At 43.1% G+C, this 26,779-nt stretch overlaps 1 protein-coding gene across 1 annotated transcript in view; it reads right to left on the bottom strand.

Annotated features, from left to right (window-relative positions):
• Positions 1-26,779, bottom strand: part of LOC108798330 (nodal modulator 3-like) — a 90,130-nt gene that overhangs the window by 31,342 nt on the left and 32,009 nt on the right. Inside the window, exons 13-23 of the mRNA XM_018570069.1 lie at positions 23,909-24,050; positions 22,969-23,100; positions 22,019-22,155; positions 17,321-17,408; positions 15,760-15,823; positions 14,697-14,792; positions 14,040-14,249; positions 9,353-9,435; positions 6,428-6,587; positions 3,019-3,145; positions 2,246-2,359 (exon numbers count right to left, since the gene is read on the bottom strand). Coding sequence (XP_018425571.1) covers positions 2,246-2,359; positions 3,019-3,145; positions 6,428-6,587; positions 9,353-9,435; positions 14,040-14,249; positions 14,697-14,792; positions 15,760-15,823; positions 17,321-17,408; positions 22,019-22,155; positions 22,969-23,100; positions 23,909-24,050 — 1,353 coding nt within the window. The remainder of the gene's footprint in view (positions 1-2,245; positions 2,360-3,018; positions 3,146-6,427; positions 6,588-9,352; positions 9,436-14,039; positions 14,250-14,696; positions 14,793-15,759; positions 15,824-17,320; positions 17,409-22,018; positions 22,156-22,968; positions 23,101-23,908; positions 24,051-26,779) is intronic.

Below are 26,779 nucleotides of genomic sequence, written 5' to 3'. Positions count from 1 at the left end.
CCTGGAATAAGTACGGGGGGGGGGTGAGACATCTATTGTCTGCCACACACAAAGCTGTCTTAACACGTCTCTCTGGGCAGGTTAATAACACCTCCTAGCTCCAATTATGCAAATGCAATCAACGCCTGCTTGCGACTAACAGATCGGAGTAACATTCACCATATTTATTCCCACTGAAGTTTTGTCAAAGCAAAGCTGGTGGATTGCCTCAAACGAGGGTCCCCTGCCCACACCTCTCCCCCTCAATAAAGTCAAACAAGCAAAAGTAGGGTAGGGAGGGTTTCTAGAGGGGTACCAAGGCAAAGACCATGTATATATATATATAAATATATCAATAGTTTATTATACATAAAACGCATAGTTAAAAATGAATCCAGTAGGTAAAAGCATTTACAGTCCATACATGTAGATTTATGAAGTCAGGATAGTGGAGCTATCCTTCAGTTAGTGTCCAGATAATAGTCTGGCGTAATTCATCCCGACGCGTTTCGCCAATGGCTTCTTCAGGGGATCAGTGTATATATTGATCTAGCATTAGAAAGAGATTTTCTTGCATAGAATTATTCTCTCAATGTATGGTCACATAGGGCATATAACAACATTGCACAGTGTATAGCTCCTAAAGCATTCCTTATATTGTAAATCCCCACATGGATGGACATCCCCATCGAAAGTGACCACCCGGCACTTCACCATAGCAAAACAAACGACAAACGCACTCAACAATTTGTTACCAGTTATACAGTAAGGTGCACACGAAATGGGCTTTGAACCTTTGAACAGTAGAAAGGCATCATGGCACACTCACAAACCAGCATGTAAAACAACTTGTCTCACCACTAAGGACAATGACAGAGGTTTGGATACACGTCTTCTGCAAAGGATGTGTAAGCCGCACTGCCGCGCCAAGGCACCTCTTATAGTGCGGTCCTAACTCTAAACTATGAGAGTCTCCATCTTGGAGCACATGAGGGCAGAAGATAAATGTTGTTAGTGTCCAGACGAGAAACTGGAAATGTATTGTAGCCTGTGTTTCTGTAATAATATTAGTGTTTGTAATAATGTGTAGATGTGTGTAAAGAGAAGGGTACATGGGTGGTACTGTCAGGCCACTTGTCAACCTATGCTATCCATCATATCTCCCCAATAGTTGCTCCAATATTGTCTCATGGTGTACTCACTCCAAGATAGATGTACCCCATCCCCCCCCCCCCATAAAAACCCCCCCGTCAGTCCAAGTACATCATCTGAGAGCTTGTATATCGTAGGCTAGTCTTCTATAAAGGAAAAGGTTAGTACCTCGTTGTTGAACCAGGGATAGACCCAATATGTCCTCCACGCTGCAAAAGAGATAATATTGGAGCAACTATTGGGGAGATATGATGGATAGCATAGGTTGACAAGTGGCCTGACAGGTACCACCCATGTACCCTTCTCTTTACACACATCTACACATGTCATGTATGGACTGTAAATGCTTTTACCTACTGGATTCATTTTTAACTATGCGTTTTATGTATAATAAACTATTGATATATTTATATATATACATGGTTTTTGCCTTGGTACCTCTCTAGAAACCCTTCCTACCCTACTTTTGCTTGTTTCACTGAAGTTTTGTACAAGTCATTCTGAATTGAGGAAGCTGGTCGGATCACTAGTGAAATATCTTCAAGAAAAATACAGCAAGTCCAGTTGCCTTGGGTTATTTTTTTTATTTTTTTACAGATAGACCTTTATAAATGTTTAGTAATGACAATACAAATACTTAAAGATAATTGCAGATTATGTATTCTTTGCATACCTTATTTCTCTTTCCTTTCCAAGTCTTCGGACAGTGGTCATTTTTACTAAGGGCAGATTACTAGATCTTCCATTACTTCCTGGAACTCTGGCACATGTGAGTAGGACATGTGACCATGCACATCTAAGGGGAGAAAAATGCCTTTCCCCGAGATCTCATGAGACTACAGATCAGAATTCCCAGCAATGAACTGCTGATGTAACTTGCCCAGGATGTAACGCTTTGGCACATTACATCATTTGTACCAGAAGTGGACCAGGAAGTAGATGAACTCTAATTGTAAGTAAATGAAAAACATAGTTAACTAACGAATGTAAGATGATTTAAAATCAGCATGCAGAGCTGCGTGTTAATGTGATTTTTAGTGAAAGGGGGTAAAGGTCCACTTTAAGACATGCTTTATTTCCTAGTGCAGCAAGTGAAACAGAAAATTAAAATTACCAGATTTGAGAACGTTAGCATTCCGTTTTCTTGAGTTAGAAGGTTTGAACGGAACATTCCACCACTGAGAGATAGCAGCACACCAGCCAAAGGCTGCTCATCTTCTGACAGGATCTGATCAGAAACATTGAAAGAAAAGATTATGTTTTCTCAGTAAGCTAGCAGGGATTTGTGTCTGAAAATGATTTTGCCTTTAACATCACAACCGTACACAAAAGACATCTGGAATCTTACTGACAGCTATTGGCAACCTAGTTCCTTTTGTTTCAAACATTTCAGATATATTTTAGCCATTTGGCTGCCAAGGATGTATGCTATACATCTAAGCAATCAAACGGTTAAAACGAGCGTATGACTGCAACAACAGCCACAAACTTGTTTTATAAATTGCTTAGCCAGCACTGCTATCTACAGGAGAACTGATCTAGGTAGTTGAAGAGTCACTTCCATAGAAGTGTTACAAAAAATTGGAGACTATATTGTTTTTGTGTTTTATGTGAACTTTTGTTTTTTTGAAAATATAGATTTGATAAACATTTGCTCAAATATTGTGTGTATTTTACAGATCCATTATTCTAAAAAAATGTATAGTTTTGGGGGTCTTAGCCAAAAATTCATATTTTAACAGGTGTGGGGGGGGGAAAGGGCAAAATTGCATTGCCAGCAAAAGGGTTAAATGCAGTACACCATAACAAAAAGCATCAAACTTTCTTTAAAAAAAAAAAAAGATCATAGAAAATTCTATGAAAGTAGGTTGATCTGCAATGACTTACCTCAAAAGTGACTCCGGCAAGTGCAAATGCATTGAAGTCCCCAACTGTACCATCAACAGCAGTCAAAACGAAACCTTCCTTCTGAGCAGAGATAGTATACTCCAAGTCGCTGTGTAATGGCCCTACACTGTGTACAGAGAATAACCCTTTAACATTTACAAGAATACAGAACAACAAAAAATGACCTGAACTACAATACCTGTGATAAAAAAGGGAAAGAGCTAGTCAGCAGTATTACCTACGGGCTCCTTCCAGCTGATCATTTACCAATTACTGACTTCCCTTGCCTTGTTCTACATTGTGACTCTTTGTAAATGTGGCTATATTGGAAAAGGCAGGGGTTTTTTGTTTAATTCCATCAGAGCTGCCCCTCTGATAGCTGACAGAAAAATAAATCAAGAAAACGCAGAATGAAGCAGAAGCAGAAGCAGGGAGGAACTTATTTGCAAGTCCTCAGGTACACCCTCCTCTCAAGCAAGTAGAACAATGAGCTGCACAGTAGCGACATCACCTAATCTCAGTGTTACATAGTTACATAGTATTTGAGGTTGAATAAAGACATTAGTCCATCAAGTCCAACCTATTTGGATCTCATTCTAGGAGAACCTGTACCCATGTATATTGCGGTCCCTTAAGAAATCGTCCAAAAGTTTCTTGAACAATTCCACATTCTTTGCTGAAATCACCGCCTGTGGCAGTGAGTTCCAGACCCTAACTGATCTTACTGTGAAGAACCCCCTTCGCCCCTTGTGCTGGAATTTTTTTTTCCACCAATTTTAGGTGGTGGCCTCTAGTTTTTGTAATGGAGTTAATTTTAAACAGTTTATCGCTAATGTTGCTACCACCATTGAACATTTTGTAAATGGAGATCCCCCTTAATCTCCTCACCTCCAATGTGAACATGTTTAAATTTAGTAGCCTTGTCTCGTAGCTCTGGTCCTCCATACCCCTAATTAGTTTGGTTGCCCTCCGCTGGACTTTTTCCAACTCAAGGACATCTTTTCTTAGTACTGGTGACCAGAACTGGACCGCGTACTCCAGATGAGGTCGAACCAATGATCTATAAAGTGGCAAAATTATAGACTTGTCCCTGCAATACATCCCCTTTTTAATACAGGACAAAACCCTGCTAGCTTTGTTTACAGCAGCCTGGCACTGCAAACTACCTTTCAGTTTGTGGTCTACAATGACCCCCAAATCCTTCTCCATTTCTGACTTCCCTAGCGGCATACCCATAATTGTATAACCCATTTGTTTATTTTTAATTCCAACTAGCAGTCACAGGCATAATGCCTTTGATCCCACAATGCAGATATACAGCTATGACCGTGTAGCCATAAGAGTACCTGGGTACAAGAAGTAAATGGTTACTTTTTAGGAGGAAGTTAGGACAAAACTTAGATTTTTCAGGGTACCAAGGCACAATTAACACTTCTAGATATTCCCTATAAGACAGCAAATATTCAAATCTATTTGAGTTCAGGTCCACTTTAAAATGCGTTACACATTTGTTAAACAGAATATATATATATATATCGTTCTAACAACGCACTGCAGCGCATGTGCATGGCGTACACCTCAATATGTGTAAGTTAAGTGGGGGGAGGGAGGGGTTGTGCTTATTTTTATTTTATTTATTTTTTACATTTTTTTTTATTTTTTTTTTACAATTTCTATTTATTTTTTAATATTCTTTTTTTTTACTGTTGGGGGGGCTTACTCGTCTTATATGACGAGTATAGCCCAAAACCTATATTTTTTACACAAAAAGTGGGGGGTCGTCTTATACGCTATGCTATGACTATACTATATAACTATGTAACAATAAGATAAGTGACCCACCTGTAACTGGAAAGAATAAATAGAATTCATATACTTGCTTTCTGTGAATAGAACATTTAGTATGTAAGCATCCTTTGAGGATATATCTGCTCGAGGGCACAAAGATGAGGATTAACACCTGGTGAATCTCCATAGTTGGAAGCGGAGAAATATGATATGGTGATTACTTGTACGCAATACAATACATTGGTTTGGCCATAGGTAGACTACATATCCCGAGATATGAAGGATAATTAAGACAAACGGGCTGGGGGATGGTGTGAGTGAGGATAGTGGTTTCAAAGAGAAGGAGGATAAATGAGATGTGTATAAATATAGGAGAGGAAGATTATGTCTGAATAAGATATGATGAAGTTACAATGATGTATATGAATGTTTATGTATAATGTGTTTATGAAAATATGATGTAAACTGGAGAATGTTATAAAATGAAATAGAGATATTAAAAAAATAAGACAAACAGGGTTTAATAAATAAGGTGCCCTTTGGGAGAGAGGAGGGGGTTATAGGGTACCATAAGAAGTCATCTAAGTACAGAGGGGGGGGTCGAAGACCTGTAAGGAAGTCTGAGGTGTCTATCATGGCTATTGGAGTTGGAGAACCCTGCAATCCAAGGACAAGCCAGGAGGGGAGTTCTAAAAGCAACAGAGGGGGTTCAGTTGCCAGTTCGCTGGGTCTAGATGCAGCTGGCTAGAAAGCACATGTACTAAACGATCAGGCTGACAGCAGAGGTAGTAGAGAGAGCAGTTGGGAGAGTGGAAGAGGAGAACAAGTGCTGCCTGTTAACCTAGTGGTGACAGGAGCAGAAAAAGGGTCTGAAAGGCTGGCTGGAGTACCCTCCCAGCCCAAGAGGTGGTCTGTAAATTGGAAGGGTGCCCAGGACCCCAAACCTTTGAAAGTCTTTGAAGAAAGGTGTTTGGAAAAAGAGGGCCACCGCAAACAAATGGGGGCCAGGAACACCAGACCCATTGATACTCAACCCCAGAGCAGGGTAGTAGTGAATGTTACTATATGGGGGGGTCCAGTGTGACACTTTCAGGGGGGAAGAAAAAAAAAAAAAAATAGAGTAGAGTATCTATAGCAGTGAATTTATAGATTTGAGGGACCCAACATGTGACACTGCTGGAAATCAAGAAATACTTGTTTCAAAAATCTGGGGGGAAAAAAAGAAAATGCAGGAATCTTCTTTGTTGAATGGAAAACCCATAGGATTCCCAACCTCATGTAGCATCATACTGTATGTTTAATGAACAATAAATCACAAATAAAAAGAAAAAAAAACAACATTAAAAAAGCTATGACACCATATTCAAATATATGGTGGCTAGCTGGTTTAAAGTATATATTTTACAGTCTTAGAGTACATGAACCTTTGTCAGGTTAGTTTTGCGGTCAGAGTTCTTTTCTGGAAAGGAAAATAGGCGATGGGGACACAGACAACAATAAAAAACGAATGAATCTAACAATTCCCTATTCTATCTAAACATGGATTTAAACAAATTAAAAATAGCATACAAACATATAAAACAAAGAACAGCATAGATAAGCATACAAACATGGTACTAACCTGTATGAACCTTTGTCATCAGTAAAAACAGTTATAAGAGGTGAAGCTGCTCCTTTCTCACTGATTACAATTTCAACACCTTCCAACTCGGGGTGTATCTGACCTTCAAGGAACAATCCAGCTTTTCCAAGAATTTCTATTAGCTTTCCTGGGCAGCTTTCTAAAAAGCAGCAAAGAAAACACCATCTTTCAATGTAAAATGCATCAAGCCAATTTAAGGGACTTATTTAAAAAAAAAAAACTAAAAAAAAAACCTTCAAAATAAACAAAATCAGTATTACAACATTGTAGGGCACTTATACTTTGACCTAAGATATATGCAGTATATATCTCTGCAATACATGCGCAATCCACTTGTTTTGACTCCTAAAAACAGCTGCAGGTACAGAAAAATATCTATTGCGTCTGTCAAAAATGTATTCAGCTCCTAACTTCCTGTTTACGTTGACAACCGCGCCTCTGCTCCACTGAAATCCCACGAAATGCAGGGCGTGACTTGCCAGCGGATGTGAGGAGGCACGTGTGAGAGCTCTGGTGGACCATTCTGTTTGAATCCGGCGGATCCTAAGCTGTCGGCACTAGTAGACGGGTCAGAGCTCTCCCTGCAGATACTCATGGTCTGGTGGCTGGTTGTAGCGGGCAGGGGGGTGCTGTAGACTGGCCGCAATCGCTAATATGGCTAAAAAGGAGGATGTTGGTGCGGCTCTGGGTGTTCATATTCAAGATGGAGGCGAAGCATGCGGTACAGACTTCTTCCAAATGTGGGAAAGACAGAAGGAGGTTGCTGTATGCATGGAGAAATTTACCAGAAGAACTTCAACAAATATGGAGAGTCTTTCTACATCTAAAGATTTGCAAGGTGAAAAGGTTGTGGGCGGTAACTTGCCAATTATGACTAATACTGAGGCATCTGGCACTGATGTAGGCGCAGAATGCATCAGTGGAGTCGCCAGAGAAGCAGGAATGCCTCATGCAATATGCAACACCTGCTGAACCAACTCCTAGGCCTTGTTCACACCTGGGCGTTTTACAGTACGTTCCTATGGGCAGTACGTTGCCTATGGGCATGGTTCCCACCTGGGCGTTTTACAGCGCGTAGGAACGTGCTGAAAACGACCTACGCCCAAAGGAGTACAGGAGCTTCTTTGGGGCGTTTTTCCGTGCGTTTCCATTGGTATTCCCGAGTGTGGATCTGGCTTAACAAAGCGGTAACCCCGAGCCACACTCGGGAAAACAGCGTACAGGTCTTACCTTGTCCGCGATCCCCGCTGTGTCCTCCGGCGGCTGCCGACTTCAGTCCCTCTCGAGCGGCCGCGTCGCAGGGGGCGGAGCCGGCGAGAAGTTTGAAAGTGGAAAAAAAGGAGGGAAAATAAGGGGAAAAGACACCCAAAAAAAATCATACCGCCAGTGAAACGCGCGTTTTAACTGAACGGAAAAACGTGCTAAAAGATGCGGGGAAAAAACGGGCTGAAAAAATACACTCAAGTGTGAACCCAGCCTAAAGGATGTGTTTTCAGCTGTACAGCTTTGTAATGCATCTCTAGCTTCTCCAACAGATCAAGTGCAAAGTATGTGGATAGATGTCTCTTTTCTCTGACAGGACTTACAAAAGCTGAGGGAGAGGGCTACTGCGATGGAGGGTAAAGTCAGTGAACTTGAAGACATTATTAACCCCATGCGCGCTGATCTTAAAGTTGTTCTGCAAAGATCTATAGTGAACTCTGTAAAGTCTGAACATTTAGAAAATAGACTATGCCGTAATAGCATAAGGGCAGTCGGCATTTCTGAATATATAGGGGGGTCTGAATCCTGTGGCTTTTATTGAAAAATGGATAATTGAAACTATGGGTAGAGACTTTGTTTCCATTGTTCATGGCTGAACATGCGCATAGGATTTCTGCCCTCCCCCCACCACCAGGTAAACCTCAGAGGCCTTTTCTAATTCGAATTCTTAATTATAGAAATAAGGAGGCCATTCTTCGTAAAACTCATGAGTTAGACGCTAGATCTATGAATGGCTCCAGAGTGATGCTTTTTGCAGATTTCTCTCAAGAGGTTCAGAGGAAAAGGTCCCATTTCCAAGAGGTTAAAAAAAACGTCTAAGGCAGTTAAATTGAAATATTTCATTATATATCCTGCAAAATGTCATGTTAAATCGAGGGAGAGACTTTTTTTCACCTTTGTCAGCTTCTAATTATCTGGATAGACCAAGTACTGACATAAGTACTGAGAACAGAGACAACCTGCTTTATGAAACAGAACCACCGGAGGATACGTCATAAGTACTGAGACCAGAGACGACCTGCACCTTGAAGACTAGAGAAGCTCCCAGGATTTATTAACATCTGGTATGCATCTCTGTCATGTCGGCTAGCTAGTGAGAATTTCCAGGATTTAACATTATCCGGTATGAATCAACTAGCAGTCCACAGTAGTAGAATCTCTTTGAAGAAACAAAGTAAACTAAAATACAGCAGAAGAGACAGCCATGCTCCTGAGGACACTTCGCAAAACGCTGTGAGGTGGGAGGGGTTATGTGCTAAAGTGAGTTGTTGTTTTTTTGTTTGCCTAGGGTCCATTTCTACTAGCGGCAGCAGCATAACCCTGCCTCTCAGAATTCTTCACAGCTGTGTCCCTCAATGGACGATAGAGAAAAGGTCATTGCGCTACAATGACATTAAGTGGAGGGAGGAGGGGCTTGGTGAGTTTACAGTGTTAATGTGACTCTGCAGATATTCCTGTCCCACAGGTTTATGTTTGCATTTGGAAAAAACGTCTACAGGTATCATTAGCCACAGAAGAATATGATTAGGCCTCTATCTGTTCCCTATTGGTGGGTTAGGGGAACATGGATATGTTGCTATCTTTTACAATACACTTACGCCATTGATAAAAGCTGCTTAAAAAAATAATACATTAAATTACCTCCACTGACAACAACCTCCACAGAAGGTGGGTAGAACAGAAGTTCTTTAGATGAAGGTGTGACTGTGATCTTCTCACCAGACCTTTAAAATAATTTCAATAAGAGCCACAGTTATTAACACAGAAACCTAAAAATAATTTAATTTTATCTTCATGTAAGCATGTTCAGTAACTGTGCATTCAAATAATAACCCAACAGACCAACAATCCCCAATTCTGGTTACAAAAAGTTATGTTACATTGTTACGATTATTAACCAAAGTACATTTTCAAAAAAATGACATATGCAAGGAGATTACCAGTCTAACCAACAGAGCTAGTATTACAGATCGGTAGCCACATTAGACCTATCCATATTGAACAAACTGAATTTCACCTTATTTATGCTATACTTACCATGTGCTTGTGAACCACGCACACCATGACCAGCTCCATGAATCCCAACATACAATTACCTTGATCAGTTATTTATGTATCCACCATACAAAATATTGCACAAATTACCAGATAGCTACCAATACTTCTACTACAGTGAGAAAAATAAGTATTTGATCCCCAAGGAAAACATGACTTAGTACTTGGTGGAGAAACCCTTGTAGGCAAGCACAGAGGTAAGACGTTTCTTGTAGTTGGTTACCAGGTTTGCACACATCTCAGAAGCGATTTTGGTCCACTCTTCTTTACAGATCTTCTCTAAATCCTTAAGGTTTCTTGGCTGTCGATTGGCAACTCGAAATTTCAGTTCCCTGCATACATTTTATGTAGGATTAAGGTCTGGAGACTGGCTAGGCCACTTCATGACCCCAATGTGCTTCTTCTTGAGCCACTGCTTTGTTGCCTTGGCGGTATGTTTTAGGTCATTGTCATGCCGAAAGACCAATCCCAGACCCATCTTCAGTGTTCTGATTGAGGGAAGGAGGTTCTCATTTACGAATTTTACAATACATGGCCCCGTCCATTGGCACCTCAATTCGGCAAAGTCGGCCTGTACCTTTAGCAAAGAAACAGCCCCAATGCAAAATGTTTCCACCTCCGTGCTTGACTGTAGGGATGGTGTTCTTAGGGTCATGGTCAGCATTTTTCTTCCTACAAACACAGCGAGTCAAGTTAATGCCACAGAGCTCAATTGTGATCTCATCTGACCGCAGCACTTTTTTCCAATCCTTCTCTGAATCATTTAGATGTTCATTGGCAAACTTCAGACGGGCCTGTACATGTGCCTTCTTGAGTAGGGGGGCCTTGCGGGCGCTGCAGGATCTCAATTCACGACGGTGTATTGTGTTACCAATTATTTGTTTGGTGAGTGTGGTCCCAACTACCTTGACATCATTCAAAAGCTCCTCCTGTGTAGTTCTGGGCTGATCCCTCACTTTTCTCATGATCATCCTTACCCCATGATGCAAAATCTTACATGGAGCTCCAGACCGAGGGCGATTGATGGTCATTTTGTATTCCTTCCATCTGCGAATAATCGTTCCAACAGTTGTATCCTTCTCACCAAGCTTCTTGCCAATAGTCTTGTAGCCCATTCCAGTTTTGTGCAGGTCTACAATCTTGTCCCTAACGTCCTTTGACAGCTCTTTGGTCTTGCCCATGGTGGTGAGGTTTGAATGGAAGAAAGATTCAGTGGACAGGTGTCTTTTATATACATAACGAGTTTTCGTTAGGAGCACCTTCTTAAATTGACAGGACTAATCTGTGTACCACATATCCAGTCTGCGGGAGCCAGAATTATTGTTGGTTGGTAGGGGATCAAATACTTATTTTACTCACTGAACTGCAACTCAATTTATAACATTTGTATCATGTGTTTTTTTTCTGGATTTTTGGTTGATATTCCATCATTTAAAATACACCTATGATAAAAAATTATAGGCCTTTCATTTCTTTGCAAGTGGGCAAACTTACAAAATCTGCAGGGGATCAAATAATTATTTTCCTCACTGTATGTAGACTAGGGACGCACCGAAATTTCGTCTGCCCAAACATTTTGGAAGAAAATGGTACTGTGGGCAAAGTGCCAAAAATGAGGTGCATCTCTAGTTTCTCTCTTCCTAGGAGGAGAAACTTTCAGGAGGTCGAGTGGGGTAAGGAGGAGAGTGCTGTCAACAGTGTAACAGGAGGCCTAGCTCTCTTCCTGCACTGCCCCGCTTGGCCTCCTGTGATTTACTTCCATCAATTCTTCTGGTGAAATAAAAAAATTACACTTGCAGTGATTTTTTGCAGGTCTGGCTCGGGGGGGGGGGGGGGCCACTGCAAATGAAGGTTAATCTGAAGGGTGCCAGGCAACCGGAGATCTCTTTAATTATTATTATACAGGATTTATATAGCACCAACAGTTTGCTCAGCGCTTTACAATTTAAGGTATACAATATAAGATATAAGGAAGACATTACAATTACAATACAATTCAAGACAAGATGGTAAGATCCGATTATTCAATTCTAGTGCCTTAGCACTACAATGTTGTCAGAGAAGTGGAATTGCACTAATTCCAAATGGGACAGGGACAAGATTTACTTCTCTCAAAGCTCCTGGTGAAATAATAAATTATAATTAATTTATGATTATAATTTTTTTCATGCAAAGTATATGTGGGTTGCGTGCAGTATGTGGCTTCTGTAGAGTACACATGCTGCTGTGCGGCAGTCAATATTTAAAGAGGTAGACAGATGATCACAAGCATCATGCTTGGGTTAAGTGTGCATAAGCTACTGACAGAACGAGAAAAAGATAAATAAATAGGCAGTCGTGTTCAAGTGTGTGCTAATGCTTGTGAATTTATGAATAAAGAATTGAATTACTAATAATCTGAACAAGAGATTGAAAAGAACAAGGTAAAAATAGGATTTTGTTCTTACAATAAAATTCATTTTTCTCGAAGTGCATTGAGAGGCTCTGAAAAATTCTGAGATGTAAGCCGAAAGGTCCTTATAGAGGTTGTTCAGCTTCTAAATCCATTATTTCCAAGTTGATTCGTAGGGTTGTAAGGTTATGAGTTGCGCGATAAAGGTACCCTCTTTTCCTATTTCTGCTCATTCTACTAAAACTATTAGTGCTTCTCAGGCTTCAGTTGCTCAAGTTTGTAAAGCTGCAACATGGTCTTTTGCTAGTTTGGCAGAAAAGTCCTTCCAACAACTATTTGAGTTTTTTTTTTAACCTTATTTGTTGAGCTGTTTCTTCTAGTTGTTATGGTGCCCTCCCCTCGGCTTGGACTGTTTTTAGTCATCCCTAGGTCTCAGAATTCTTCAGGGCTGTGTCTCTCAATGGACAAGATTTTCTCCCTTGTCCATTGAGGGACACGGCTCTGAAGAGACGTAGGTTATGCTGCTGCCTTCAGGAGAAATGGACACTAGGCAAACATTTTAAAGCGTGCCGCTTTAAGATCACGGCCCCTCCCACCACACACCTGCCTGTTCTAGCAAGCAGTACAAAAGTGATGATGAAGTCTAAGAAGCACTTTGAATACAGAAACTTTGTCTTACAATTCATAGGCCTGCACACCAACCTGTCTAACCCACTTAGAGATAGTGGATCTGGAAGCCGGAGACCTTCTTTTAGGACCTTTTAGTATAACAGGGAATCCATCTAACTAAAAGAAGCAGTGGCCAATAGGGAATCCTTATAGCCCTCATCACATCCAGATAAAAGGAGAGACCTTCCCTTGGGGTGAACCAGATCCAGACACAGGGAAGCTAACACAATACCCTCTGTAAGGTGAAATGCTATGGGTAAGCACCACTATGGGTAAAATAACAAAAAATAACAAAAAATAAAAAAGTAGGTCCTTTATCTGAAACAAGCTTGCTTTAATGGGGCCCTTAAAGGACAACACTGCAAATGGTTAACTAGAGGAAAAGAACGTACAATGTAGACACCTGACCTTTGAAGATGCTAAGGGCCAACTGTTGTTCTACTCCCAACTGGGAGGAAAGAAAGAACACTGCCTTCAAAAAGGCACATGGGCACAAACCCTCAGAGGCTTACACCAGTGACAAAAAGCCTTTTATGATAAAAGATAAATCTTGTGGGAAATTTTAAGAGTTTTTAACATGGTCAGGATTATAGAATTTAAAATGCCACTGTGTTTCAGAACCTGGACTTCAAAAGTCAGGCAGTCAAAGGAAGCGACCAAGAAGGGTGGAAGATCAGTCCATAAGAGATAACAGATCTGGAAAACGTGGTAAAGGTCACAGAGCCTCAGCTAACAGATCAACAACGTTGGCATATCACACTCTGCAAGGCCAATTTGGGAGCATGAGAACAGGAATTCATAAGAACACTAGCAAAAAAAACAAAAACAGGCATGCTGGTTGTGGGAGGGGATATCCTGTGCTGGCTTACAGTTCTATTGTTGCCAGTGTCCATTTCTCCTGTAGGCTGCAGTATAACCGATGGTTTAAGACTTTCTGTGCCCCTCAATGAACAAGAGAGAATTGTGCTTTTTTTTTGTCTATGTTTGTTGAGAGACTTAAATCACAGATTATTGCAAAAGCACTTGAGATGAACAGTGCCAGAAAATTGGAGATCTGATCATTATCAGATATCAATCACCATAACACTACAAATACTCATCTTCATGAGTGCAGACAACACAAAGTATATAATTGCATGCATACATTCATCTTGAGCCCTCCAAAACACCATTTAACTGTAGCCTGCATCACAGGCATAATGCACATCCTACCTTGCCCAGTAGGAAAATTCATAAGAAAATGGCCCCTGAAGCTCTTCCACCACCTCCTGGACAGGAGGCTGAACGTCGGTGTCGTCTGCACTGGCTTTTTCTCTCTCCAGCCTACGAGCCTCAATCTCTGCTAGCTGCTGCTCTCTGCGCGTCTCTTCAATCGATTTTAAGGGCCCCAATACAAGAGCTGGTTCACTCTCTATGGAAGACCTGTGCGGGAATTACAACAGTGTGGTCAAAGAAATAATTAAAAGTGAATCTGACCTGGCCTACAAAGTTTCACCTTCTGTGCTTTTAAGTTGGTGGGCATGAGGCTTGTGGGTTTTGGTGTAAATTGTCTGTATATTGTCAAACCTCATGCCTTCAGAAATAAAGCATACGAATGGGCTAATTGTTTTTACTCCAGTAGCATTTTCTCTTAAGTGTTTTAAAACAAACAGTAGAAGTACTAGAAGTCTAAAGTTAAAAAAGGGATCCCATAGTACGTGGGAGTGTAAAATATTTAAACCTCGCATAATATGCATATTATGCGAGGTTTAAATATTTTACACTCCCACGATATGTCATTTCTGCACTACACATTATAAATTCGGTTAACAAGGAACCCACAGATTTTGAGAAGGATAAACTGAAGTACGCTGCAAAGCGTTAACATACTTAATAGTGACAGTAACATCCATTAGCTTATCAGCTGATATGGCCCCAATGATATGATGTCGCACTGCAGTCAGAGTAAGGATACTGGGTGAAGATCTGTTAAATAAAGAATAGACAACAATATTCAGTTCTTTACAAAAATGTTTTGATCCAACATGAAGGTACTTTTTAAATTAAATCCACACTTTAGCCTAAAATATTAAATTTATTTTGATAGAATGACAGTTTTTTGCAAGTGTTAATTTTTAAAGGCATTTGTTTCTATGTATTTTACTTAACTATATTACGATCGCAATGGAGCGGACAAGCCCCCTATGTGATAGTGCTAGTGCCATGTGCTTTTTTTATGGAGACATCAGGGGGTCTCTTGAACCTGGAAGTGCTTAGTATTAAACATTTTCAGGTTAATTCAGTGCAGCAGAGATTGGTGAACAGGTATTTATCAATCTCCTACAAACTGTCCATCCTGTCCCTCTCTGCTGTGGCCCCAGGCACAAAAGGAGCATGGCTAATGTTAATACAGAGATTCACTGTTGGATTTAACAGAATTTTTACAGTATGGAAAAGTAAGAGGAGTGAGAATTTGAGGTAGAAGCTCAGATGCCAAGAACGTCCAGCAGGAAGATGTCATAACTTCATTTTACCACATGTATATTAAAAGAAATGACTCTCTTTATGCATGGCTTGAACTGAGCAGCTATCTGACAAACCTGTGTGTGCTCATATGGGTGTGAGTTGATTCCCTCAAACAGCTGACTTCCAGAATTGCTAGTTATCTGTACCATTTCAAAATCACTGATAGTTTGTGGGAACCATCGTGAGAACCATATTGTATCATATCGTATCTATGACTACTTGGCTCCGGTTAGCTATGATTTGCTGAAACGAACAAGTGGCCACATCTTAATTTGTGTATGTCTCTTAGAGGCAAAGACACCCCATAAAAGGTGTTTACCTCACAATAAAAAGTTTTTTTTTCCTGGAAAATACATAGTTATTTTAGCAGTCTAAATGTAAATAGTTTTTAGCAAAGTCCTTCAGTAAACAAGCTAAAAAAACTCACGTGTCATAAGTGTAATACGAATGCTCAAACCGATGGCAAGAACGTGGCGTGACTTTGTAAACTCCTAAAAGATAGAGGAAATAAGCAGAATTCAAGAATCTTCAAGAAATACAAATGCAACTTGATTTGTTTTTACACCTTCAAGTTACAGTACAAATGAATATGCCATAGCACAAAACATCTAAAACCAGTATGAACCCCAAGAAGTTGGCAACAAAAGTAGATGTACATACGCACAGAGGTCATTAAAAGATTTTCTGCGCACCCAAGGACACTCCTGATTGACACCCAAGGACACTCCACAATGTATATTAGACCAGGTCAGAACCCAGGTCCAGAACCTCTTCCACCCAGAATCACACAATGTAATGCAAGTGCCTGCTTGTTGCCGAGTCACCTATACTGGACTGTAGCAATTAAGGAGGCAGGTCAGAAACGCAACTTAAACTAGACTGTAGGGCAGAGTACACATTATAGTAAGATTTAGGACCCATTCCCACCTATAACTGTAGGTGCGATTAGGGTTTTCTGCATCAGGAACTTGCATTTTCCTGCAGCAGGAATCCCTAATCTGCTGTTTACAAGTGGCAGCTGTCACCTGCTCAAGTTAATGATCAGGTGATAGTCGATGCATTTCAACGCCGGAACATCGCATATAAAATCGTATATCTATGCCTGTGTTGGCCTATGCCAACATGATACGATTACATGCGGTTAGGAATCAATCACTCTCCCTGGATGCATGATTCAACTTACAGCTTCCAGGGTTTATAAAAGACCCCCAAACTATATATTTTCTGAAAGCACAGGTCCGATGGAATACAAAGATGGTGCTAACAAAAAAATATATTTTAGATAAAAAATGCACTAAAATCATTACCAGCGCACACATAAAACAACATTACTTACACAATTCCTACTAAATCTAACATACAAATAAAATAGAATTTGTCATTTATATTGTGCATTTTTGCAAAACAATAAAAAATTTATGGTACGCAAAACTGTAAATAAGCAACTTATGCAAAAATCTGGAATTAAGCCTCACACCTATTTGGTGTTCATGATCTCCTCAGTTTTTAATGAACATTGGAGTGTTCAGTACGCATCACCCTGGTGGCTCATTTAGAAAAGTGAATAACTGGTCAATGTGACACATTTACCGATCCTCTGCTCACCATTCTGAATCCAACCTGTCCCATCTGTCAGTGGATACTCCCAATTTGCAGCTCCATCCTCCCCACTGGGGGTCCGCAGCATGCTTTGGTCTGTGTCACCTCTGATCTCCACCGTCTATGCCAACACAGGCAAGGGAAGAGAAGCAGGGACAGACATAGAGAGAAGCAGATTGCTAGCACCCAGAGGGAAGAATCAAGCAGCAGGCTGGAACAGTGAAGAGTCACTAGAACAGAAAGAGAGGGTTTTCTTCCAAAAATGTTACCTGATGGGTTTAAATAATTTCCTACCCTATAAAAAAAATTGACTTTTAGATATATTTTAAACCTCGTTTTAAACGAAAACAATTAGCTAGAATGAAAATAAATTTAAAATATAAAATCACCTGGTTTTGAAAGGCAGAACCTGTTCACACCTTTTGTTAAATTATAAACACCAACATGTTCTGGTCCATTCCCATCCTGGTAAAATTCCTATTTAAAAAAAAATTATTGATTATGCATTGATTATTATTACGATTAATAATTGGGAAATTAGCAAGTTTCCAGCCGCTAATCTCTCCTCTGATCACTGGACTCGGAAGTGATGTGTATTACCATTACTTCTGGTGTCACTGTGTACATTCTCCGGCTCTTAGAGCCAGGAGAAGAAGCTGGTGAAGCAGATCTCTGCTTCATCAGCTTCTTTGGGGTCCCTAGGTGACATTAGGGGTCTGAAATACCCCTGATGTCTCCATAAAGAGAATCAAGTTGTTTTACACGCTGGTTTGCGAGTGTGCCATGATACCTTTCTACTGTTTTACTGTTCAAAGCCCATTTCGTGTGCACCTTACTGTATAACTGGTGACAAATTGTTGAGTGCGTTTGTTTTACATAAAGAGGACCTGTCACATTATATTTGCCATTACGTAGGGGGGCTTGTTTGATACTGGTTTAATAAACATTTGCGCAAATACCTTGTGACAAAAAATTGCAACGATTTTTTGTTTTTATTGTACAGGGCCTCTGCTTTCAGAAAATACGCAATTGTTTTGGGGGTCTGAAGCAGTTTTCTAGAGAAAAAAAAATAGGATTTTGGTACTCACCGTAAAATCCTTTTCTCTCCGTTCATTGAAGGACACAGGGAACAGATCGGAGCTCATGTACTGTAGGGACGTCACAGAGCAGTATCAAAAAGAGGGGTGGGCCAACAGAAACAACAAACCCAACTGAACAAAAAATCCCCTCAAACGGCTGCCTGCAACACTTTGCGCCCCAAACCAGCATCCGCAGATGCCAAAACATCCACCTTATAAAACTTGGCAAAGGTGTGAACAGAAGACCAGGTTGCGGCCTTACAGACCTGAGAAACTGAGGCACCATGACGAAAAGCCCAAGATGCCCCAACAGCCCTCGTAGAATTGGCCGTAACAGAAAAAGGAGGCTCACGCCCCTTAATAGCATACGCTTGAGAAACTGTGTTGCGAATCCAACGAGAGATGGTGGCCGACGAGGCAGCCCGGCCCTTCCGAGGGCCATCTGCAACGACAAACAGGGAATCCGATTCCCGAAACGAGGCCGTAGCACTCAGATAAACACGGATGGCGCGGACCACATCCAGACAGTGCAGCGCCTTCTCCTTCCTGTGGACAGGCTTCGGACACAAGGAAGGCAGGACAATGTCCTCATTGAGATGGAAAGCCGAAACCACCTTCGGTAAAAACGACAGCCGAGGCCGCAGAACCACCTTGTCCTGATGCAAGACCAGCAACGGGGATGAGCAGGAGAGGGCTGCCAATTCCGAAACCCTGCGGACCGAGGTGACCGCCACCAAAAAAGCCACTTTTTGAGACAGTCAGAATCGGAATGTCACGCAGAGTCTCAAAAGGGAGATTCCTGCAACACCGGGAGCACCAAATTCAAATCCCATGGCGGCAACGGGGAGCGAACAGGCGGAACGATACGTGTAACCCCCTGCACAAAAGTGCGAACGAAAGCATTGGAGGCTATCGGTCGCTGAAAAAGGACAGTCAAAGCCAAACCTTGATCCACACCACGCTGCAAAAAAGCGAGGATTCTGGCCACGGAAAACAAACGAGGCGGAAATCCCACCGACTCACACCAGGCAAAATAAGCCTTCCATGTTTGATGGTAAATCCTTCGCGACACGGGCTTGCGAGCCCGCAACATCGTAGAGATAACCGCATCCAAGAGACCACGATCCCTCAACACCTGGCTCTCAACAGCCACGCCGTCAAAGCCAACGACGGTAAAGACGGATGGAACACCGGACCCTGAGAGAGAAGATCCGGACGGAGCGGCAGGCGCCAGGGGACATCCGCCACTAGCCGAACCACATCTGCGTACCACGCCCTCCTCGGCCAATCCAGAGCCACGAGGATGAAACGCCTTCTACCGCGTTCCTGCGAAGAAGACGCGGCAACAGATACAGCGGAGGGAACGCGTAGAACACTCAAAGTCTGGGAGACCAGGGCTGAGGCCAACACGGGGCGCAACAGAGCCCCGGAAACCGAGTACATAGTACGCGCCACAGCCTCCGCCTTCCTATCCGTGGGATCCCGAAAGGAAGGTGAATCCTCCACCGGGATGACTGTAGCCTTGTTCAGGCGGGAAACCGGTGGGTCCACCGCTGGAGGGGTGGACCACTTGGACAGGAAGGACTCCTCAAAGGGATAACGAACCGAGAAACGATTGGGAACAGAAAACGACTTACTCGGGCGCTTCCACTCCTTGTAGACAAAGTCATCAAAAAAGGGAACGTAAGGAAAAACCTTAGTGGAACGCCTACTCCTGTGCGTCCCAAACGGAACCGGCGGAAGCGTCGAAGAGCTCGGAGTCTCCTCAATCCTAAGCGTTTCCCGCACAGCGCGGACCAAGGCCTTGACCCATTCACGCTCCTGGGCCATAAGGGAGGCCCCCGGCTCGTCGTCACTACCAGATTCCGCCAGGGAGGAGTCCCCCTGGTCGGGCTGCGCTGCCGCAGCAGAAATTTCCCCCTCCTCCTCCGAATCCCCAGAAAGGACCGGGGAGGGGGCCGGCAAAGCGCGCTTCATTGGAGGGCGCTGCGCCAGCGCGCGCTCCATGCGGGACATAAAAGTGTCCATAGTGGAGGAAAAAACCTCCAAGGATAACACTGCGCCAGCAGACCCCACAACCAAAGAACCCGCAGGCAGTGAGGGAGACTGGGAAAGGGGCGCAGAAGCACAGGCTGCACAAAGAGGCGACGTGGGAGAGGTCCCTGAAGAGAGGCCGCAGCCCTCACAGGGCACTGCGTCCAGACCGTCCCCACAGTCCATGCCCCAGTAATACAGAGCCACAGGCAATTAGGGAGTCCCCAGCAGGCACCGCCCCCCAGCAACTGTCCTCCCGCAGGCAGACGACCCTCCTACAGCACCTGACTCCCAGTGTCCCAATGTGTCCTCACCCGACCGCGTCCCGGCAAGAAAGACCGATCCGGCCGGGTGACGCGCAAGTACAGGGACCCAGGAACGGCGCGCCGGAAGTGACGTCAGGAAGAGGGCGCACGCGCCCACACCAAACATGGCGGCTACAAGGGGACACAAGCCCCCCGCATGGCAGCCCGCCACGAATCGCCGCAAAAAACACCCCCAGGGAGCCACAGCTGCTAGCGCAGGCCGGCCAGGAAGCCAGGCAAGTCCCCACAGGGCCCAACACCTCCAACGTGACCCCAGACTGACGGAGGGGGAGGAGGGGAGGCAGGAAGCCAAAAGGGAGACCAGGCAGATCCTGGTCCCCACAGACCCATACCGCCCCCCCCCCACCACCCCCAGGGGTCCCACGCAGCGCCATACATACTGCAAGCGGGCCATCCGCAGTCCAGACACCTCCATGCTGAACAGCAGCGCAGGTTGCACCCCCCTGGGACGAACCCACAGGCCACCCCGCCGGAGCGGGGCTGCCGCAGCCGACCCACCGGAGCGGATCTGCATACGTTCGTTGGTCGTCCCGGGGAGACTCCAAGGATCCGAGACATCCAGCCTGTCGCCCGGACAACACTTGCTAGAAGATTCCTCCGGAAAAAAAAAAAAACAGGAAGAAGCAGGTAAGAATACCCGAGAAAATATTCTTAGCTCCTTACTCCTGACGCTAGGCAAAAAACTGGAGACTTGTCAGCAGGTGGGGGGTTTGGCCACCGGCAGGGGCCGCCCTTAGGCTGTAATTGGTCTTTAGTTTTGTGCCTAGCGTCCTTCTCCTGCAGGTGGCGATATTACCCTACAGTGCATGATCTCCGATCTGTTCCCTGTGTCCTTCAATGAACGTGAGAGAAATTAGATTTTATCACTTGTGCAAATATTAAGAAATTGCTCTGGACAGCAAGTGGTTAAAAAGGTAGTACTCTTGATGCATTTCTTATCTGCTGGACTAAGTTTCCGTGGCTGACTATTGCATTACTGGTCCTCAAATTCACCTATTTGTCCTACTGCAGAAGAGCTTGGTGGCACATGTGTGTAAAACTTCTGATTAGGAGAGACCATGCGGGTGGAGGAGGACCACCTTATGTCTTGTTGCTATGCTCACTTTTGCCACTGTGCAAGACTGCCCTCCACATCTACAGCAATCTCAACTTTTTAGTATGGTTGTCCCTCGGCCATTTGTATTCTCTGTACACAGTTGTTTCTCTTCAAGGTAATCAGTTTGGGACTATATATCCTTATGGTATTGTTTATGAGCACTTGTTTGTAGACATACCCCAAAGCTTAAGCATATACAGTATATCTTAATAGCTCATGAGTTTGTACTGGAAAGAGAATTCCTATCGTAGTGTTAGAAAATAGAGTACCTGCTGATTTAGTCTCCACCTGATGCTGGGAGGGTATTTAGCCCTACCTCAGGAGTTTTGAAGTGCCTCAGTATCCTCACCTCTCCTAACAGGTAGTTTATTTCATTAAGAACATTTAAATATCGTATGGTATTGCAAAAGAACTGTTTGTAACTTTGAAAAACACTATTTTCTATTGGCGCACTAATTCAAAAGGCATAAAACGACAGTCTAAGACATACATTTTTGTGAACTATTTAACATGCCAAATACTTTTGCACTATGCTTAAAGTAATTGACTTACCAGGGTTATAGCATGTGAAAGAGAGCATCTCAGCATGTAGCCAGTCTGTCTGAACTCCACCCCAACAACATTCTCTTCTGTAACCTCAAACTCCACAGATTTATTCTTCCAGCACCAGTCTTCTTGGATAATGCTTGCTTTGAAAACAAAAACACAGGAAGGATTAATCGTAGTGCTTCCCAGAAGAAGATACTATTGTAACACTTTCATGTAAATTCAAATGCTCCATTCACATAGTGTTTGCGTTTCCCGTGCGGTAGACCACGCAGGACGCAAATGCTATATGTGAAACAACTGCACAGATTCCAATCGTTTGCGGCCATTATATAGCCGCGAACGTGCGGTAGCCGCCGGATTTTCACGTCTGCACTATATTGGGGACCACGCGGCATCCGCAACAGTATGATTGACTTTTTGGGGTACTGCAGTTTTTCGCCGTTTCACGGTCGCACGCAATCTGTAAACTGGGCATGTTGGGTATCGTTTTACTCGTTGTAACCTCATCTTTTATATTTCATTAAAAAAATGGGTAATTTGTTGTGTTTTGGGGCATTAAATTTGTCACTAAATTTTGGGGTTTAATAAGGAGTTGCGCTAATATTGCGCAACATAAAAATTTTCAACTACCACCATTTTATTCTATAGGGTCTTGGCATTCAGAAAATATATAATGTTGGGGGGTTTTACGTCATTTTCAGGCCTAAAATGTGGAATATAACATGGGTGCAAAAATTTAAAAAAGGGCCTCAGTCATGAAGGGGTTAAGGGCTTCAAGCAAGCTGCCTGAAGCTCGTCCTTGCTGTTTAGACGGGCATTTACACAGAAAGATTACATAACTTCCGTTAGAACTCAAAGCTACCCAGAGTGCTAGGCAAATACCTGCAATTTTGCTTTAAAATAGGGAATTAGAATGCCTGTTTAAAAACCATATTTCATACCACTTGTCTTACCTTTGTATTTTCCAGGGTGGATATCCTCGAAATCAAAAGTAGCACTTTCTGTCTTGCTAGTAATCTGCAGGGTGCGCTTATCTCTCTGACGGCTCATAGACTGCAATGTTACAGTGAGGTCACCACAGGCATCTGAGCATAATGGAAACAGAAATTTAAAAAAAACATTGTTTCCTAAATTACTTTTATTGTTGTTTTGCTTTTTTTGGTCTGAAAGTAAAACTTCTATATAGGAAATAAAGTACTAACAGGTAGACAGCTCTGTGGTACATGCTTAAACATCACAGCAGAGACTTGGCTCAAAAATAGCCTGCAAACACTACCCAGTATGACAGAGGGCATGTGGGACTATGATGCATTTCAGGTCTGCATTTAGCATCTTTATCTTAGGAGGGGGTGTAGAGGCAGGTTTTATTAAAAAGGTACAGCTGTAAAGCCGCCACTAGAAAAAAAAAATATGGCATCACGCCCAAATCAATTCCAGTATAAAGCCGACAGTCAGCTTTACACAGATTCCCAGTTGCTATAGCAGCTGGGAGTCTGCTTACAGGGCACTGCTGCTGCGACCATATGCAGCGAAAGGGGTTGAAGACACTGATCCAGGGCACACATTAAGACTGGGAAAATTGAGTGCTCTGGGTCAAGGTCAGTGACTGAACATGAACCTCCGAGCCAGCTCCCCCTCCGCTACAGTGTTTTTACTCACTAGGTAAATGTCAGCATATCATTAAAGTGAAACTGCCTTATGCAGACATTGGCTTTTCACTGCCCTATCTGTCCCAGGGCTCTTGCATGCCCTGAGTACATTAATACCGTTAACTATGAAGTTAAGTTCGGTCACAAAAGGAACTGACAGAATCCAACAAAAAGATGCAGGCTTTAGAAACATATGACCCTTTTTAAAATTTCAACATTTGTTGATAAAGAAAACACAACATACCTAGACAGGACATTTTTCCAGAGACTGAAGCCATAAATTGCGAGAAGGAAACATTCATAATCTGTTTATCCGTTACGGTCACTTGGTAAACCGCTGGCTTTAATGCAAGCCCAGCTTTTAATTCTACTTCTGGAACTGAAACCTAGAATTATAAATTTACAGTTAGTTACCTGGTAGTTCAATTTCCTGGAATCTTCCAAGACAGAACATGAAGATGTGGAAACTCCCACCTAAAACAGGGAGCACAACGCTCTTAAGCTATAAAAGCATACATACAGATGCACTGCTTCAGTAATAAACTAGTAGTGTACTAGCAAATAAAAAGATTACAAATAAGGGGGCATGGTTCGGCTTGTGACTAAGATGGATGCTTAAAAGAGGATCTCCAGCACATACAGGGAAATCTTTAGCCTATTTGGCACTAGTTAGCTCACCAATAAGGGAAAGACTGAACGCAAACACACCTGCAGCTAAAACCCCACAGGATTCCGGCACACAAAACTTAGATTGAGTTTATGCACTACTTCTTTACCCTTCCCACTTTAGTTACCTAGTCTACGATTTACAAAAGCTATGCTGTATATTAATTTTATGCTTGCCTCCTATCATTTACCAACCTATTGTTGCTTATTGTGTTACCTATATTGTTTCTCTTTCTTTAAGCTCTACAAACTTGTGTTGGAGATAGTGTGACCTATTATTATTCACTTCCATTTGTACAATCCTTAGGACTGCTGTCCTAGACTAACCTAAATCGGGCTAATGAACATGCACCCTATGCCCTCCTTGCTTAAATCACATCTGTAATTGCACCCCTTCTGGGGCTCGTCTCTCTGCCGTGACTCCTACCACATACCACTCTGTTCCACTGCCATCCCCGAAAGATTTTACTGCAAGAATTTGACCTTCTGTAGATAACCCCACCATACAAATAAACTAGCGTCTCATGCGTTTGTACAATTTTCAGGTCAGTTCTACTTTTCATGAATGATTTCAAATGCATTCTGTGTATCCAGTTGGTGAGGGGTCTGACCTCCCGGAGCACAACAATATACTGAAGATTCCCATGAGAGGTCTGTTCCTTAGGGTGGGACTAAACGCCTTTGGGCAGGCAGCAAATACTTGATTATTTCTGATAGTTACAATGTTCTGTTCTAGATGATACTGCACTACCGCCAAATTGTATAATGATTTCTTAAACCTATTCTTCATTATTTATGGATATCACTTATTATTACCGATTTTTACCGTGCTTCGTGTGCCTACTTTTTCCCTATTAAATATTCCCTATTTCTGCATCTACCTGACAAGACCCCCACCAATTTCCCTATTAAATATTCCCTATTTCTGCATCTACCTGACAAGACCCCCACCAATTCCCCTCTACCCACATTTAAGATAACATGCCTTCACTACATCATCAGACCTCTCCCCTGAGGGCCTTGCTAGACCAAGTCCCACACTACACAGCTTCTATCCAATCATTCAGGCTGACGTAATCCAGCCTTCCTCTTCAGGTGGGAAAGCTCTCTGCTCCCACTTCTGTATATTTAATTTTTTTATACACTTGAGGTCTCCTCTCAGATGTATACAGTCCCCACACTAACCTCTCACCTTTCCTTCTTCCCGTTTCTTTTTCTTACTCAAATAAGCCTCTAATGGGACCAACCCCAAACTTACTCTTACTTCCTATGCTTCAATCCCATGGGCTCTGGGGGGTTGGTCAAGGCCCCATAAACAAGCAGATGGGGTTGTGGTCTCTGTCCCTCGCCCCCAAGGTTGGGTTCACACCTGAGCGTTTTTTAGATCTTTTTTTGCTTTATTTTCTCTATTTGAAATAAAAACATTTTTTTTTAGTTTCACTTTTAAACTTCCAGCCGGCTCAGCCCCCCTGCGACGCGGCCGTTCGCAAGGGACGGAACCCGGAAGTCGGCAGCCGCCGAAGACACAGCGGGGATCGCGGACAAGGTAAGACCTGTACGCTGTATTCCCGAGCGTGGCTCGGGGTTACCGCTTTGTTAACCCCGATCCACACTCGGGAATACCAATGGAAACGCACAGAAAACACCCCAAAGAAGCTCCTGTGCTTCTTTGGGCGTAGGACGTTTTGCAGCGCGTTCCTACGCGCTGTAAAACGCCCAGGTGGGAACCATGACCATAGGCTATCATTGGTTTTCACAAAGAGCGTTTTACAGCATGTAGGAACGCGCTGTAAAACGCCCAGGTGTGAACCAGGCCTAAAACACTGTACATAACCTAGATCTCCCAATACAACCGAAAGTACACAAAGCACTTTCTCAGTTTAAAACAGGAAAGAGACCAGGCCCAACTTGCCCGATTCTTCACTACTATAAAACCTTCAAGAAGACCCCCCTTTCCCCCCCAGAGGCTGCTATACCAACCACCCTACACATTAGGGTTATTCCAAAGTGGGGCAAGGACCCCAGCCATTGTGCAATCTATAGGTCCAACACCTTACTGAATGTGGACATGGAGAGACAGCCAGGAGAGAGAGGAGAGAAAGCCAGGAGAGAGAGAGCAAGGAGAGACAGCCAGGAGAGAGAGCAAGGAGAGACAGCCAGGAGAGAGAGCAAGGAGAGACAGCCAGGAGAGAGAGAGCGAGGAGAGGCAGCCTGGAAAGAGAGGAGCAAGGAGAGACAGCCAGGAGAAAAAACGAGGAATGATAGCGGATCCCGACAATTATGCCAGGATCCGCCCAGCTGCGTGAGTGACAGCTGGCTCTGCCTATCTAGAGGCAGAGCCAGCTGTACCCGCCCGTCCGTTCCGCCAGTCAGGGCTGGCGGATCGGAGCGGGGAGGGGGGGAATCCAGCCCCTCCCCTATCACGGCAGAGAGCCGGGAAAGGATCGAG

Source organism: Nanorana parkeri, unplaced genomic scaffold (assembly GCF_000935625.1).
Source record: "Nanorana parkeri isolate BGI_ZX_2015 unplaced genomic scaffold, ASM93562v1 scaffold1451, whole genome shotgun sequence".
In the NCBI taxonomy this organism is placed as follows: domain Eukaryota; kingdom Metazoa; phylum Chordata; class Amphibia; order Anura; family Dicroglossidae; genus Nanorana; species Nanorana parkeri.
The sequence above is the reverse complement of the archived record's forward strand: the minus strand, read 5'-3'. Positions and strand labels throughout refer to the sequence as shown.